This window comes from Anas platyrhynchos, chromosome 3 (genome assembly GCF_047663525.1).
Source record: "Anas platyrhynchos isolate ZD024472 breed Pekin duck chromosome 3, IASCAAS_PekinDuck_T2T, whole genome shotgun sequence".
NCBI classification, from domain to species: domain Eukaryota; kingdom Metazoa; phylum Chordata; class Aves; order Anseriformes; family Anatidae; genus Anas; species Anas platyrhynchos.
In genome coordinates, this window is record NC_092589.1 from 95,852,091 (window position 1) to 95,865,409 (window position 13,319).

The 13,319-nt window shown below is 39.0% G+C and overlaps 1 protein-coding gene across 17 annotated transcripts in view; it reads right to left on the bottom strand.

Moving 5' to 3' along the window:
* MLIP (muscular LMNA interacting protein) overlaps positions 1-13,319 on the bottom strand; it is a 128,337-nt gene that overhangs the window by 29,124 nt on the left and 85,894 nt on the right. For 10 of the 17 annotated variants that reach the window (XM_072036356.1, XM_038175918.2, XM_038175908.2 and 7 more), the window contains 2 exons: positions 8,473-8,598; positions 1,605-1,793 (listed from right to left, as the gene is read on the bottom strand). In XM_072036356.1, the coding sequence (XP_071892457.1) occupies positions 1,605-1,793; positions 8,473-8,598 (315 nt within the window). Of the gene's footprint in view, positions 1-1,604; positions 1,794-7,578; positions 8,369-8,472; positions 8,599-13,319 lie in introns of those variants that run through there. The other 7 variants (XM_072036359.1, XM_072036357.1, XM_072036360.1 and 4 more) reach the window with 2 other exon arrangements.

Sequence of the window (13,319 nt, forward strand, 5' to 3'; positions counted from 1 at the left end):
TCCATATTTAATAAATTATTCAGCAAGAATATCCCTGTTTGATAAAACTACTAACTTGAAATTAACAACAACAACAAAAACAAAAAAAAACACACAATCTTTGTAGTCTTCAGACAACTCCCTGATTTATTCACCTTCCTATATAAATCTAAAACACTGAGTTTCTAGCAGTGTTTTCATTATCAACAGCTAACACCCATCTTCATTATAAAAATTGGCTTCAGCAGTCTCATGAACTGTTTGTTTGTTCATGTAAATGGCCTGCAATACACCAGGACAGTTATTGAAAAATATTTGATGATAAAATCACTACTGCCTAAATAAACATGTCAGCCTAGCTTAGTAAAAATTAAAATAGAGAACAAAACCCAGCCTAGCAGATGTGAAAAGGTGGTTTTCCCAAGATGATTCAAAGACAGAATGGAAGGGTGTTGTTTTTTTTAATTACTATTGTTATTTTGTGTCCATCCCAATACATGAGTGAAACAGTAAATTTTACTATTAGTCCCACAGGGCAGTAGGGGATAACATGGGGCACTCTTTATGTTGTCTGTTAACCCAAATTCTGTTTATAATTAATGGGGATAAAAAGACATTTTCAGATGCTTCCTTCAGATTCTAACTACTGATCAGCACATGTTTTCTGTGGAGATGCTACTTCTCTCCATAGCTGTCTCATCTCCAAGTGGGCCTGAAACTAGTCATGTGGATTTAACCTTCATGTTCCCCTGCTGAGGAAACTTTGGTGTAACCTAAAGAAACAACACTTAATGTCTGTGTTTTAAACTCTTGTACTCCAAATAAAGTGCACCATACATTTCAGAGTGAAATCATCTCTGCCAGAATGAAGGACAGAGTGTTTGCAGACATATTCTCTGCTGGAAAAATAGGATATAGACAGGATGTATCTGAGTGGTCCAAACATCATGTCTTCTTTGGGCTTCCATATCTGAAGCTTTTCTGACAGTAGGCTGGGGCTTTCTTGGGATATTATAAGGACCTCATTCCAACAGCTCTTTGAAAATACCTCAGTTAAGATTTAGGGCCCAGTATTTGGCCTTGTAAAGCTTATTAGGTAGCCCCGTCACCCACATACCTTGGTCTACTGACATTTTGTCTAATTCCTTCATTGCTGCTTCAGAGAAGATGGAAATGTCAGTAAGGGTGTGATTCCTGTTGTGCTGGCAAGAGACAACTGCTTGTCAGAATGATAGAAAAAGCTACTGGAAAAAGTTCATATTTCTCTCAAGTTAGTCTCCCTTCCCTCAGTCCCCAAGAATACAGATCATTACTTTGGTATGGGTAAATGTTAAAGGACTTGAGCATGAGGGATGACAGATTATTTCTCCTTCAGAGAAACATCATAAATGAAGAGTGGAGGAGCCCTGTCCTAGCTGGTCTGGAGGAAGTAAACCCCAGCAGAAGTTCATTGAGGGAAGGAAAAGCAGTACTATCTCCAGGGACTGGAGACATGGGCTCTTCTGACAAGCATCTCCCAGACCATCCACTGGCACTGAATCCTAATCTCCCATCTAGATTCTGCCTAGATTTAAAGGGATAAAAGGCTGACAATACTCTTGAGTCACACCACACTTGACGCTCACCTTATTGTACAAAGAGTTGTGACAGTAAGGGCTATAAGGATTCTCATGAACATCACACATGATGGCGGACAAGTGGCTGAAAGGTCCAGGGTTTAAACAGTCAGCAAGGGAGACCCGCAGAGGATGCAAAGGGGACTTATTTGGAGGGATCGTTTTAGTAGGATACAGAGGGTGTAGGAGAACAGTCTCCTATAGAGGAGAAAAAAAAAAAAAGAAAGAAAAAAAAAAGGTCAACGGATGCGGAAATTTAGATCAAAGGATGAAAAAAAAAAAAAAAAAAAGCTTTGGGCATAAAGCTTAGACCCTGTTTACATTTTTTATGGCTTGATAATTAACTTGGAAAGATAATGTACCTTCATGCCAATAAAATGGCTCGACGCTAAGCACTTTTATCGGCATGTCCATGCCAACCAATACCTACAAACACACACACAGAGAAGTAAAACTGCTGCAGATATCCCATTAAAGCTGTTATGTTTATAATGGGGCCCAGCGCATCGCCCTTCTGCAGTTCAGTTAATGTTAAGGTGACAGAAAAGGAAAGCCCAGAAGGATCTTGTGTTAAAATACAATGGACATGCTCTGGGGAGGTTTTCTGAGAGCATGTTTTGGTAGTAAAACCAGCCTGAAAACAAATACAAAAGATGCAAAAGAATGCTTGTATTATCTAAATACTAACAGGAACACCTCAGGCTTTTTGACAAGTTTTTAACAAGCCTTTCCAGACATTCAAAAGTTAATCTGGGGAAGATGCTCACACAATGGCATTCACTACTGAAAGCTGTCAACAATAGTGGTTTTGGAAAAAATAAAAATAAAAACGTATGTGCTGTTTGCATGTAAAGCAGATAAAAACCTTTTAAACAACTGATTTTTAAAAGGTTTGGGATAGATGCAGGAAGGGTACTCAGATTTTGGCACCAGTCTTATGCTTAGGTTTTGTCAAGATCATTGACACAATACATCCTGAAGTCTCACCCATTTGGCTGGCTGAGTCTTCACCAGACTGTGCTGTTATTGTGCCTTTAACCTCCAAATCTAGAAAATTTGTGACAAGAAAGTTAGCTCCAGCAGAAGCTAATGTATTGCCCAAAGAAAAGAGTGAGCATGAGCAAACGATGGATCAGAGGCCTGGCAGCAATGAGAGTGGTTGGAGGTGACCAGGAAACCATCACTCGGCATTGACCTTGCCTCCTGGTGCTCCTCTTCAGCATCACCGACTCTACTTCTGTTAATGATGTTTGGCAAACTGGCCTCACAGCTTCATGACAAATATAGCTAATACCTCTTCAGTGCAATCTTGCTTTTCTGTTGCCCAAAGTGCTTTATTTTTAATGACACATGAGTCTGTGCCCATGATCATTCATTAATATTTGTAAACATATGAATTCTCTAGCATTCATTATGAGCTGTTTTCACATTAATATGTAACAAAAAACCCCAGTTTTCCCAGACAAAAAAAAAAGATTCCGTTTCTCCAGTTTTAAATTGAAACTTTTGTGAAGCCATCATGTCGGTGTTTCTCACAAATTATATATACTTCTGGGATATTTTTTCTTTTATATTTTATCTCTTTTGAACAAATTGAAGATTACTTGCAAAATTCCTGAAACATTACTGAGATGTACCAGGCACAAGGAAAAATATGATTAATTTCTCATGGTAGGGAAATTACCACCTCCAGTAACGGCACCTAAATATGTGACTAATTTAATTATGTCAGCTTGAAACCACAGCAATATTAAGCTCTGTCTATAACAAGCATTTGACTTTGACATATCTACTGAATAGCACACTATTAGTTACATATTTTTCCTTATGAGGAAAAAAATAAATAGTCAATATAAGGTAATATGAGGAAATAAAGTACAACAAAACAAAACAAACAAAACAAAAAGGACTTTTACTGGCTCACTAGAGTGAACTAGTGTATATAGCTAGTTATGCTATATACAGCATAACTAATACAGATAAAAAGAGCTAGCCACGAACTGTAACTCTACATCCTTTTCAGATGATCTTTACCTTCATAGAAATCTCTTTTTGTCTCTTAGTCTCGAAAAATAACGGCACATCATTTCAATATTTTTAACATGAAAGTTCATTCAAAGTAAAACTATGTATTATTTTATCACTTTGCACAGTATCATTCAACATATGTAGAGCAATATGAAATGAAGATTAATAATGAAAAGAAATATATATTACTATGGATTATCTGCATGAAAACAGCTGTCTGCTAAAGCAAAAATTATTATTTTTGTTGAACAGGAAATACCTTTTTTTCACATGAGAAGTTTTATCAATGAAGTGAAAAATAAACAAGCTATTCTCTGTCATGCAAAAAAACTGTTCAACAGAGGGAGGTGAAGCTGAAGGTCAGCAGTTACAGCTGACTGCATCGTTTTGTCTCAAACCCAATGTCACACACAGGGCTACTAGTACTCAGTGTCACACTGGCAGGCTGGCAGGGAGGGGCAGTATTGTGGAGGTCTAAGAAAAAATCACAAGAGAGACATTAATAAATCTGATACTGTCTGGAACCTCAGCTAACCTGTGTCAACAAGGGTATTAGAATGAAAAGGAAAGAAAATGCAGATAGAGGGAACTGTCTGCAGGCTGAACAACCCCAACTCCCTCAGCCTGTCCTCATAGGAGAGGTGCTCCAGCCCTCTGATCATCCTTGTGGCCCTCCTCTGGACTCTCTCCAATACACTCATGTCTTTGTTGTGCTGAACGCAGAACTCCAGGTGGGGTCTCACAAGAGAAGAGCAGAAGGGGACAACCGCCTCTCTCATCCTGCTGGCCACACTTCATTTGATGCAGCCCAGAATACGGTTGGTTTTCTGGGCTGCAAGCACACATTGTTCGGTGTCCTCATAAGCTACCAAACCTTTGGTTGGAGATAAACACTGCAATTTTCAAGCAGTTGTGTTGGCACTGAGCCCAGTGTCACAGGCAGTGCTGCAGCCCTGTCACTAGAAGCCATCAGGAGAGCTTTAGAGAAAGATTGTGAACATCCTCCTGCGGGCACCAAATTCTTCTCCACTCACAAGGAACTTATATCAGCACTATAAACCTACTCTGAGAAGCAAAAGCTGAAATCACGACTGTATGCTGTGATGTTCAGCACTGTAGTGTTTTCCCCAGATTTGGCTACTCTTGTATTATTATATTAGACCACCTCTAGAATCGTATAACCTTTTCTCACACAAACAAAATCAGTTTCTGTTAAGTCAATGAATCCATCTGAATAAAGGGCTAAGTGGTAATTTTTTCGCAACAAAGATGTCTTAATATATATCTACTTATATTTCTTCATGTCCAAAGAAGACCAACAAAGCTGGTAAAGGGTCTAGAGAGCAAGTCTTACAAGGAGTGGCTGAGGGAACTGGAGTTGTTTAGCCTGGAGAAAAGGAGGCTCAGGGGAATTTGCCTTATTGCCTTAATTTATTATTATTTCTACAATTGCCTTAAAGGAAGTTATAGTGAGGTGGGGACAGGGCTCTTCTCCCAAGCAATAGGGCTCTTCTCCCAAGTGATAAGATGAGGGGAAATGGCTTCAAGCTGTGCCAGGGGAGGTTTAAGTTGGATATTAGGAAAAATTTCTTCACCAAAAGGGTTTGTGCAGCATTGGAACAGACTGCCCAGGAAGGTGATTGAGTCACCGTCCCTGGAGGTTTTCAAGAAATGTGTAGATGTTAAACTTAGTAGCATGGTTTAGTGGTGAACTTGTCAGTGCTTGATTAAAGGTTGGACTTGATGGTCTTAGAGGTCTTTTTCAACCTGAATGATTCTGTGATTCTCTGATATATAAATATAAAAAATAATTTTGACTTGAACAACCGCATGTATTCATTTACCACATTTAATCATGTATCACACCCTCAGTCCTTCAGTAATACAATCCTTAGGTAATTTATACCATACACACTTAGCAATTCAAGATCTGCAAAACATCATATATAGATATTATTGTTTTCCATATATACAATATCTCTGAAAAGTTGCAGACCTGGGACTTTGTAGTTCTGTTTTCAAGTCAGGTTACCCATGCCTGGATACCTAGTGTCCAAAAACCATTTTCCAAAATGACAGAAATTGATTGGCCTCCAGGATTATCTTCAAATGTCAGAAAGCATCCAAGTAGGGCAATAACACCAGATCTGTCTTTGTCTACAGATACAGGTGATTGAGTCATTCCTTCATCAGTGAAACTACAGGCTGAAGAATCAGTGCCCAGCCCTAATGAAGGGAGATCTGAACTGATTGTTTTTGCAGCAGTTGCCTGCTGAGATGTCCTAGGCCAAAAGTTCTTTAGCATAAACTCCTGATCATCTCTCCTTTTCTCTCACCCCAGTGGAATGGCACCGTGCTTTTGGTATCAGAAGGCTTTCAGTAAGTTCCAGCATGAGAAGCTCACTGTAAACTCACCTGTCATCTCTGAAGTGAAGTGAATATTCACTGCAAACCTCAAAAGCTCAGAGACAAATCATAAATGTTTTATATTTTTTTTCTTCTGTTTTTATAAGAAGCAAAAATGGCATGAAAATCTCTGAGTCTGAACAAGAGGTTTACAGCCTAAAAAGTCTGAAATGATTTCCTAACCCTGACCACTCCTCCTTTGCTGTTCAGGCACATTATTCCCAAATGACAAATTTCTAATTGTTATTTAACTGAAGCAGCTGAGGTGCATTCATTAATCCATGGACTCGTTAACATATGTGGATGGAAAGCAAAAATTTAAAACAAGCAAAAGTGTTCAAGACTGTGTTCATCCCCTAAGAGTGAATAGTGAGTAAAGATCCATGAAATGGCTGAGCCAGACTGACCACTCTCTGCTCCCAAGAGTGGTGGCCTTGTTTCCAACCCTCCTTTGTCCTTCCTGAGCTTGGAAGAACACTTTCCCAAGCTACCTCACTTCTTCATATAACCAGTCAGAAAAAATTCTCATCCCCCTTACCAACCGCGCCAAGAGAAAACACTCTTTGGTTTGGGTTGTCGGTTTGTTTGATTGATTGTTTGTTTGTTTGTTTTTTGCTGTGTGAATTTACTACCATGTTACAATGATGACTTAGAATCATAGAATCACAAAATTATTGATGTTGGAAAAGACCTCTAAGATCATCATGTCCAACTATTAACCTGGCACTGCCAAGTCCACCTAAATTTAGCTCCTAGGACACAGACCAGTCAAAGTGAGGGATTTGAGAAGAAGGAAACCTTTCTGTCAGGAGCAGGGAGGGAGCTGGAGGGGCAGATTTGCCTCTCTGGAGGGCAGTGAGCTGTCAGGGGGCTTGTCCCATCTGGGGAGACTTCCTTCTCTGCAAATATTATGACTTGTACCTTTAGGTCTTGACATGTAAATAGATATTTGTATGGTTGGAATCAAAATAAGTTGATGAGATTCAAGGTTTAAAAAAAAAAAAAAAAAAAAAAAACTAATTGTTGCAGTTATTAAAAACCTTGCTACTTACATTACTTGGTATTTAAAGAGTAACTAGAAAATTTTTGGCATTATGTACAAAGATCTTCAGCACTCCAAATGAGCTCTTACCACAAAGCCACCAAAAATCTTATTATTACTACAAATGAACCTTAAATGTTGGGTGTTTTATCTCCCACTTATTCCCACTTATTCTGGCTGCAAACACAACCTGCAGTTAAAAGTGTGATTTTATATTTTACAGAAACTCTACATCCAATAGAAACTTATAGAAGAGAAAACGTTCTGATTCCACCCATATATGTTGCTGAAACCAACCGATGCTACAGATTAATTTTCCCCTGTTTATAATGCTGCAGTACTCCTGAGAAATGTCAGGATTGTACTACAGCAAGTCAGTTATGAGGAGGGATATAAATAACTAAAATGAAAATCTTTAAAAATTTCAGTAACAAAATGAGAAAAAGAGGGCTGCCATTGCTAAATTCTCTCTCTAAGGTGACGGGAGAGGCACAGAAGTAAGAAAAATTCAATAAGTAAGGTATTTTATTCACATTGTGTCTGGCAAGAAGACTATTGTTTCATTTTACTACTTTACAGAGAGAAAATTCAGAGCATACTGGATAGTTTAATAATAAACTCCTACACAGACATTCAAATTATATTTGTGTTAAGGTTTAATTCACAATAATGCACACAAAAACCAATGCATGAGAAAAGGCCAATAGAACCATTTATCTGTGGTTACTCAGAGGTAATATCTCATAGAAGTATGGAAATTTCAAGATGCATTTTTGCAAAGGGATCTTATGGCTTTATGCAGAGGTCGTGGGAGAAGAAAACACTTCTGCTGCCCCAAGGGCTGCCCCTTAGTACCCCCTCATGTGCAGTTCCCAAAGCTCTGGAGAGACCTGAATACAGACCTGGGGGACCTGCACATTGAAGAATTATATGGCAAGTCATTGGGGCTCCTCAGTAGTCTCCCTTGGGGAGAAAAGAGTGAACCTTGCTCAGTCCTTGCTGTCCTCAGTTCAGTGTGGAGAGGATTCAAGTCTAGACCCCAAATGAAACAAGCACATTCTTATAGATCCAATCCAGACACCTACTTTACAGGCTTGCACGTAATTTCTACTTTATTTTGTTCAGCCTTCCCTATGGATATCATTAAAAGGCATCCTCTTCAACTTATGTTTTCTCAGATCACCAAAAAGATGTCCCTGTTGAAAGCCTAGATGCCCCTGTCCAGCCTGGAGATACTCCTCCAAGAGCCAGGCACCCTTCAGTGAAGCATCTGCTCTGTATTTTCTTTACAATTAACCTTGAAAAACAAGAGACCTGAATGAAACAAGGATCTAAGTCCGTTCATCAGGTTTGCAGAAAACAGCTAAGACTACAAAATCCTTCAGAGTGAGAATTACTTACCTGCTCAATATCTTGATCACTGATTTCCTCAAGGTACTTTTTGAAAGGGTTGGGTTGATAGGGCTCCTCCTTTTGCTGTGCACTCTTTGCTTTCACCAGCACAGGACGAATGACACCAGGTTTTGTCTTGACAAAGTGATAGAAAAAATAATAAAATAAAATACTTTATATTATATGGAACATTTGTTAGACAAGTCAATTCCACTGAGGCTGTACTGACTAGATTATTTTTTTACATTTTATTAATAACATATTTCATCAGCAGAATTATTCAGGTTTCATGCTACCTGGCCTACTTTAAATACAGACCACGGACAAAAATGGCAAGAGCTGCTCTTATGCACAGAACCTTATCACTGACATCTGTTTGTCACTGCCACAAAAATAGACACTGGGCTGTCAAACTATTGTCTGTAGGTTTTGCTGGCTATTTTGGCTGGCTGTTCAGCTGCATCTTGATAAGTTTATCAAGTCACAGTTTATGCACAGCCACACACCTGCTTTCGTGCTGCAAACTCCTACCTGGGCTCTTCAAAATGGTAACTGCAAAGCAAGGAAAAGTAATGTGTGATGCCGTTAACATAAGCTCAGGTAGCAATATTTCAGGGGAAACTATTTCTGGGGAAAAATACCAGTGATTGTACACTGCATTTTCACAGTATTTTTAAGAGTTCACTTGGAAAAGTACAAGCTAAGAGAATTTAATCAGTATGGATGTGTGACACACCTCATTTCAGACAAATCTGATTATTAAGTCAAGACAAGAATTCTTGGTTAACCATCAGCTAATCAAAAAAAAAAAAAAGACAATTAACTTGTCAATTTAGTATATCTGTGATTTACAGAATTCTTAAAGTCTGACGTGATGGATTATGGCATAAACCGGGGCTAGGGAATAATTTTAAAATAGAACTTGTTCAGTAAGCAAAGAAAAGGAGAAAAAATGTGCATTCTCTCTGGTATTTGGTACATACTGAAGTACTGTGAGGCTCTGTAATTGAATCTAAACTTCCAAATAACTCAGTTATATTCTTCCCTGTATGACTACACCATAGAAAACAGGGACTGGCACCACTGATGTAGATAACAGGACTGCTGCTGAGCTCCTTCTGTAGTTGCAGCCCAGAAAGGCTGCTTGCCCAGCTGGGACTGAGATATAGGCATTGTCGCAGCCCCCCATCCTCAGCACCTAGCAGTATATAAAGATGCAGAGAAGAAGCTTCATTCACTAGTAGAATTATTTATGAGATTAGCCAGTGTACATTTAGTAACACCTTGCTGCCTGCTTTCAAGGGCAATATGCCTATGTCGGGGAAAAAAAAAAAAAAAAGAAAAAAAAAAAAGATGCCTACAGAACAATTTAGGCATAGGACAAATGAGCTTACACATATCACATCCCAATTTATACAAAGGAAGTTGGAAAAAAATGACCTTATTCAGCATTAAGCAACCCAGCCATACATTCCTGCCTCTTTGCTTACACTGGCAGTAGGGCTTATGCACAACCATCTGGATGGAAACCTTTTTCTTTGCTAGCTGGGTGTTTGGTTGGATCAGCTCTCTGCTCCAGCCACAGTCCAGCACTGCTTTCTCACCAGAGCTACACAACAAGACTCTAGAAGAAAAAGCAGCCTGGGAAGAGCTTGAGGAAGGTATCTCCTTGCTGTGTTGGTGTGAATGTTATTAGCACAAGCCCAGCAGCAAAAGTGAACCTGAAAATATAGTGGAAAATGTAAAGCTGATGCAACTGAAGTGTTTTGAACAGAGCTATGAAACTAAGCTTAAAATGAGTCAGCTGAGATTGCTGGGTGTATCATGCAAACTGAGGTATGGATAACCTTGAAATAAAATCTGCAGGCACCCAGAAAGAATAGAGCAAGAGGGGTGACCGTGGGACACAGAGGGTGCAAGAGGCAGGGAATGTCCCCATATCTTGTACTTGTACCCCTGCCCTGGGAAAGAAATGCAGAGCAGTGCTAGGGGCTGAGTGGAAGAAGACAGAGGCAGGGAAGAGCACAATGTCTGGAAACAGTGAGGCCCAGGCAGAAAATAAGTTTCCCTTAATTTTGTGCTATGTCACCTCCCTCCTTACAACAGGCTGGGGCCCTTTCACTTGCCTCGTCAAACACAAAGAAACATATTTGACTGAAAACAAAAAATAAGCCATGAGGTGACATTAGTTGTTTTTTTTAGACAATCCATTATGGTCAGGAGATCAGTTCAGATCTCCTTGACAGAAATTGTACTAACTCAACACCCAACTCAAAACACAGCTGCTATCTTCTTCCTAGCCCGGGGCTCTGATGTAAACAATCAAACCCTATGAACACTTTTCTGGCTTAAGGTTTTCCATCGTATCAGAGTTCTGATTCCGTGCCTAATACTCACCGTTCTTCTCACCCCCTCACTACTTATCAACCTACTCTAATTTCCATACTATTTACTCTGTCAGCCTTGAACATGTTTTATCTAGAGTTCTTTACAACTACCTTAGTATCTATTTCAACATACCATCAAATTTCTTTCTTAGAAAGAGCAAAACCAAAGGTAAGAGAGGAGTACTAAAAATCCTCTCTAGTATGAACTGGAGAAAATGTCTTATCAACATCATATAATATTAGAATACCTTATTAACAACTTATGAACATTTAGATTATGACTATTTCTTAGTAGTATTCACCATAAACTCCATTTGATATTTTTCCCCTCCAAAATTTCTGAGGAGAGTTTGCAAAAATTGGAAGACTCCTCGCTTCCGATGCAAAAATAAACATAAAAATAAATGGGAAATAATATGGGAAATAAAATGGGAAGCAACATTTGTTACCAAGTCAGTGTTATGCAGGAAAGGACCTGTGGCCTTCTAACACTCCTCTGTACCATGTAACTATGCAATTAAAAGCCCATTGAGGTACCTGCAATCATCAAGGATAAGCTACTCTCCTTATGTAGGAAACCTCTTCCAAAAGCACGCTGTAGAAATGCTTTTAAGGAAGCATTTTCTAAACATCATTGTGCACTCAAGTGCTTAGTGAGTCATATGTTTATGCCTGACTCAACTGAAAGAGTGGAAGGTATCAGACAGCAACAAGAATTTGAAATGCTTTATTAGTTACCTGGCAAGCTGGACAAAATCATTGTTCCATATGTAAAAGCTTGAACTCTTTTTTTGATAGAGGGGTTGCAACTGACCCTGCTGAGAATCAAGCTAAAGCTTAGTTTTGTGAAGGAAGGTGTTGGCCATCCTACAACAGCACTGAAAAATGGTAAAATAAATAATAATATACAAAAAATCGTTACTGTTATTGTAGTGAAAAACTACCATCCTATGGCTGTGGCCTTGTTATCAAAATGCACCAAGAGGTAAGAGGAAAGATTCTCAGTCTAGAGCTGACCCATAATCAGTCATATTGCACCCTCCATGAAGGCCCTTCACAGAGCATAATGTTTAATGGAGTTCCAGCCATGGATTCTTTCAGCAACAGCCACTTAGGAAATGAAACTAATGTGGAGTAAAAGCGAATATATCCTATGGACCAATTAGAAGATAGGAACATGTTGGAATGAATGTCTAAATTTAACAGTGGAGAAAATTCACAAATGGAGCTCCTTGGATAAGGGAGCTGTCAGGTGGTCTGGGCTTTGAATTATAAATACAGATCAGCCAGAAAAGAGTGGATAGTAAGGTGACAATGTTTTCTGATAATACTGAATCACTTATGGAGGTAAAAACAAAATTGCAGTGAAAAGAGTTGCAGATAGGTCTTATGACAATGAATGTCTAAATGATAAAAAGACAGGTGAAACTTAATTGAATTCAACATTGATTCATAGAAGAAAAATAAACTACATCCTAAATTTACACATAAACTAGTAAGCTCAGAAACTACCTCTTTCTACTCAGAAAATATATCTTGGATTTATTGTATACAGTTCTATGCAAACATTGTCTTATGGCTCAATATGAGTAAGAAGAACTAAATAAATTACTAGGAGTCATTAAGAAAGGAATAGAAATAACAACAAGGAAATGTATCACATTTTTGTGTAAATAGGAAATGCAGTGTTCAGAGCTAGACAAGAGTAGTTTATGGTTTTAGTCTCCCAATTAAAGAAAAAAAAAATGAAAAAGTTATGGAAAAGTACACCAAGGATCATCTGGATGGACAACATCAATAATTCTCAAAGAGTGATTAAGCAATTTTGAGTTTTCTGTATGGAAAATGTGACAGTGTAGTTAAATTAATATCTAGAAAACCATAAATGATATTTAGAAAGTACAGAAATACAATTATTTTCTGTTTCAGTGCAAGAACATCAAGCACTATCTTTAAAACAAATCATAGAATCATAGAATCATAGAATCATAGAATCATAGAATATCCTGAGTTGGAAGGGACCCTTAAGGATCATCAAGTCCAACTCTTGACACCGCACAGGTCTACCCAAAAGTTCAGACCATGTGACTAAGTGCACAGTCCAATCTCTTCTTAAATTCAGTCAGGCTCGGTGCAGTGACCACTTCCCTGGGGAGCCTGTTCCAGTGTGCAACCACTCTCTCTGTGAAGAACTTCCTCCTGATGTCAAGCCTAAACTTCCCCTGCTTCAGCTTAACCCCGTTCCCGCGGGTCCTGTCGCTGGTGTTAATGGAGAAAAGGTCTCCTGCCTCTCGACACCCCCTTACGAGGAAGTTGTAGACTGCGATGAGGTCTCCCCTCAGCCTCCTCTTCTCCAGGCTGAACAGGCCCAGTGCCCTCAGCCGTTCCTCGTACGTCTTCCCCTCCAGGCCTTTCACCATCTTCGTAGCCCTCCTCTGGACACTCTCCAACAGTTTCATGTCCTTTTTA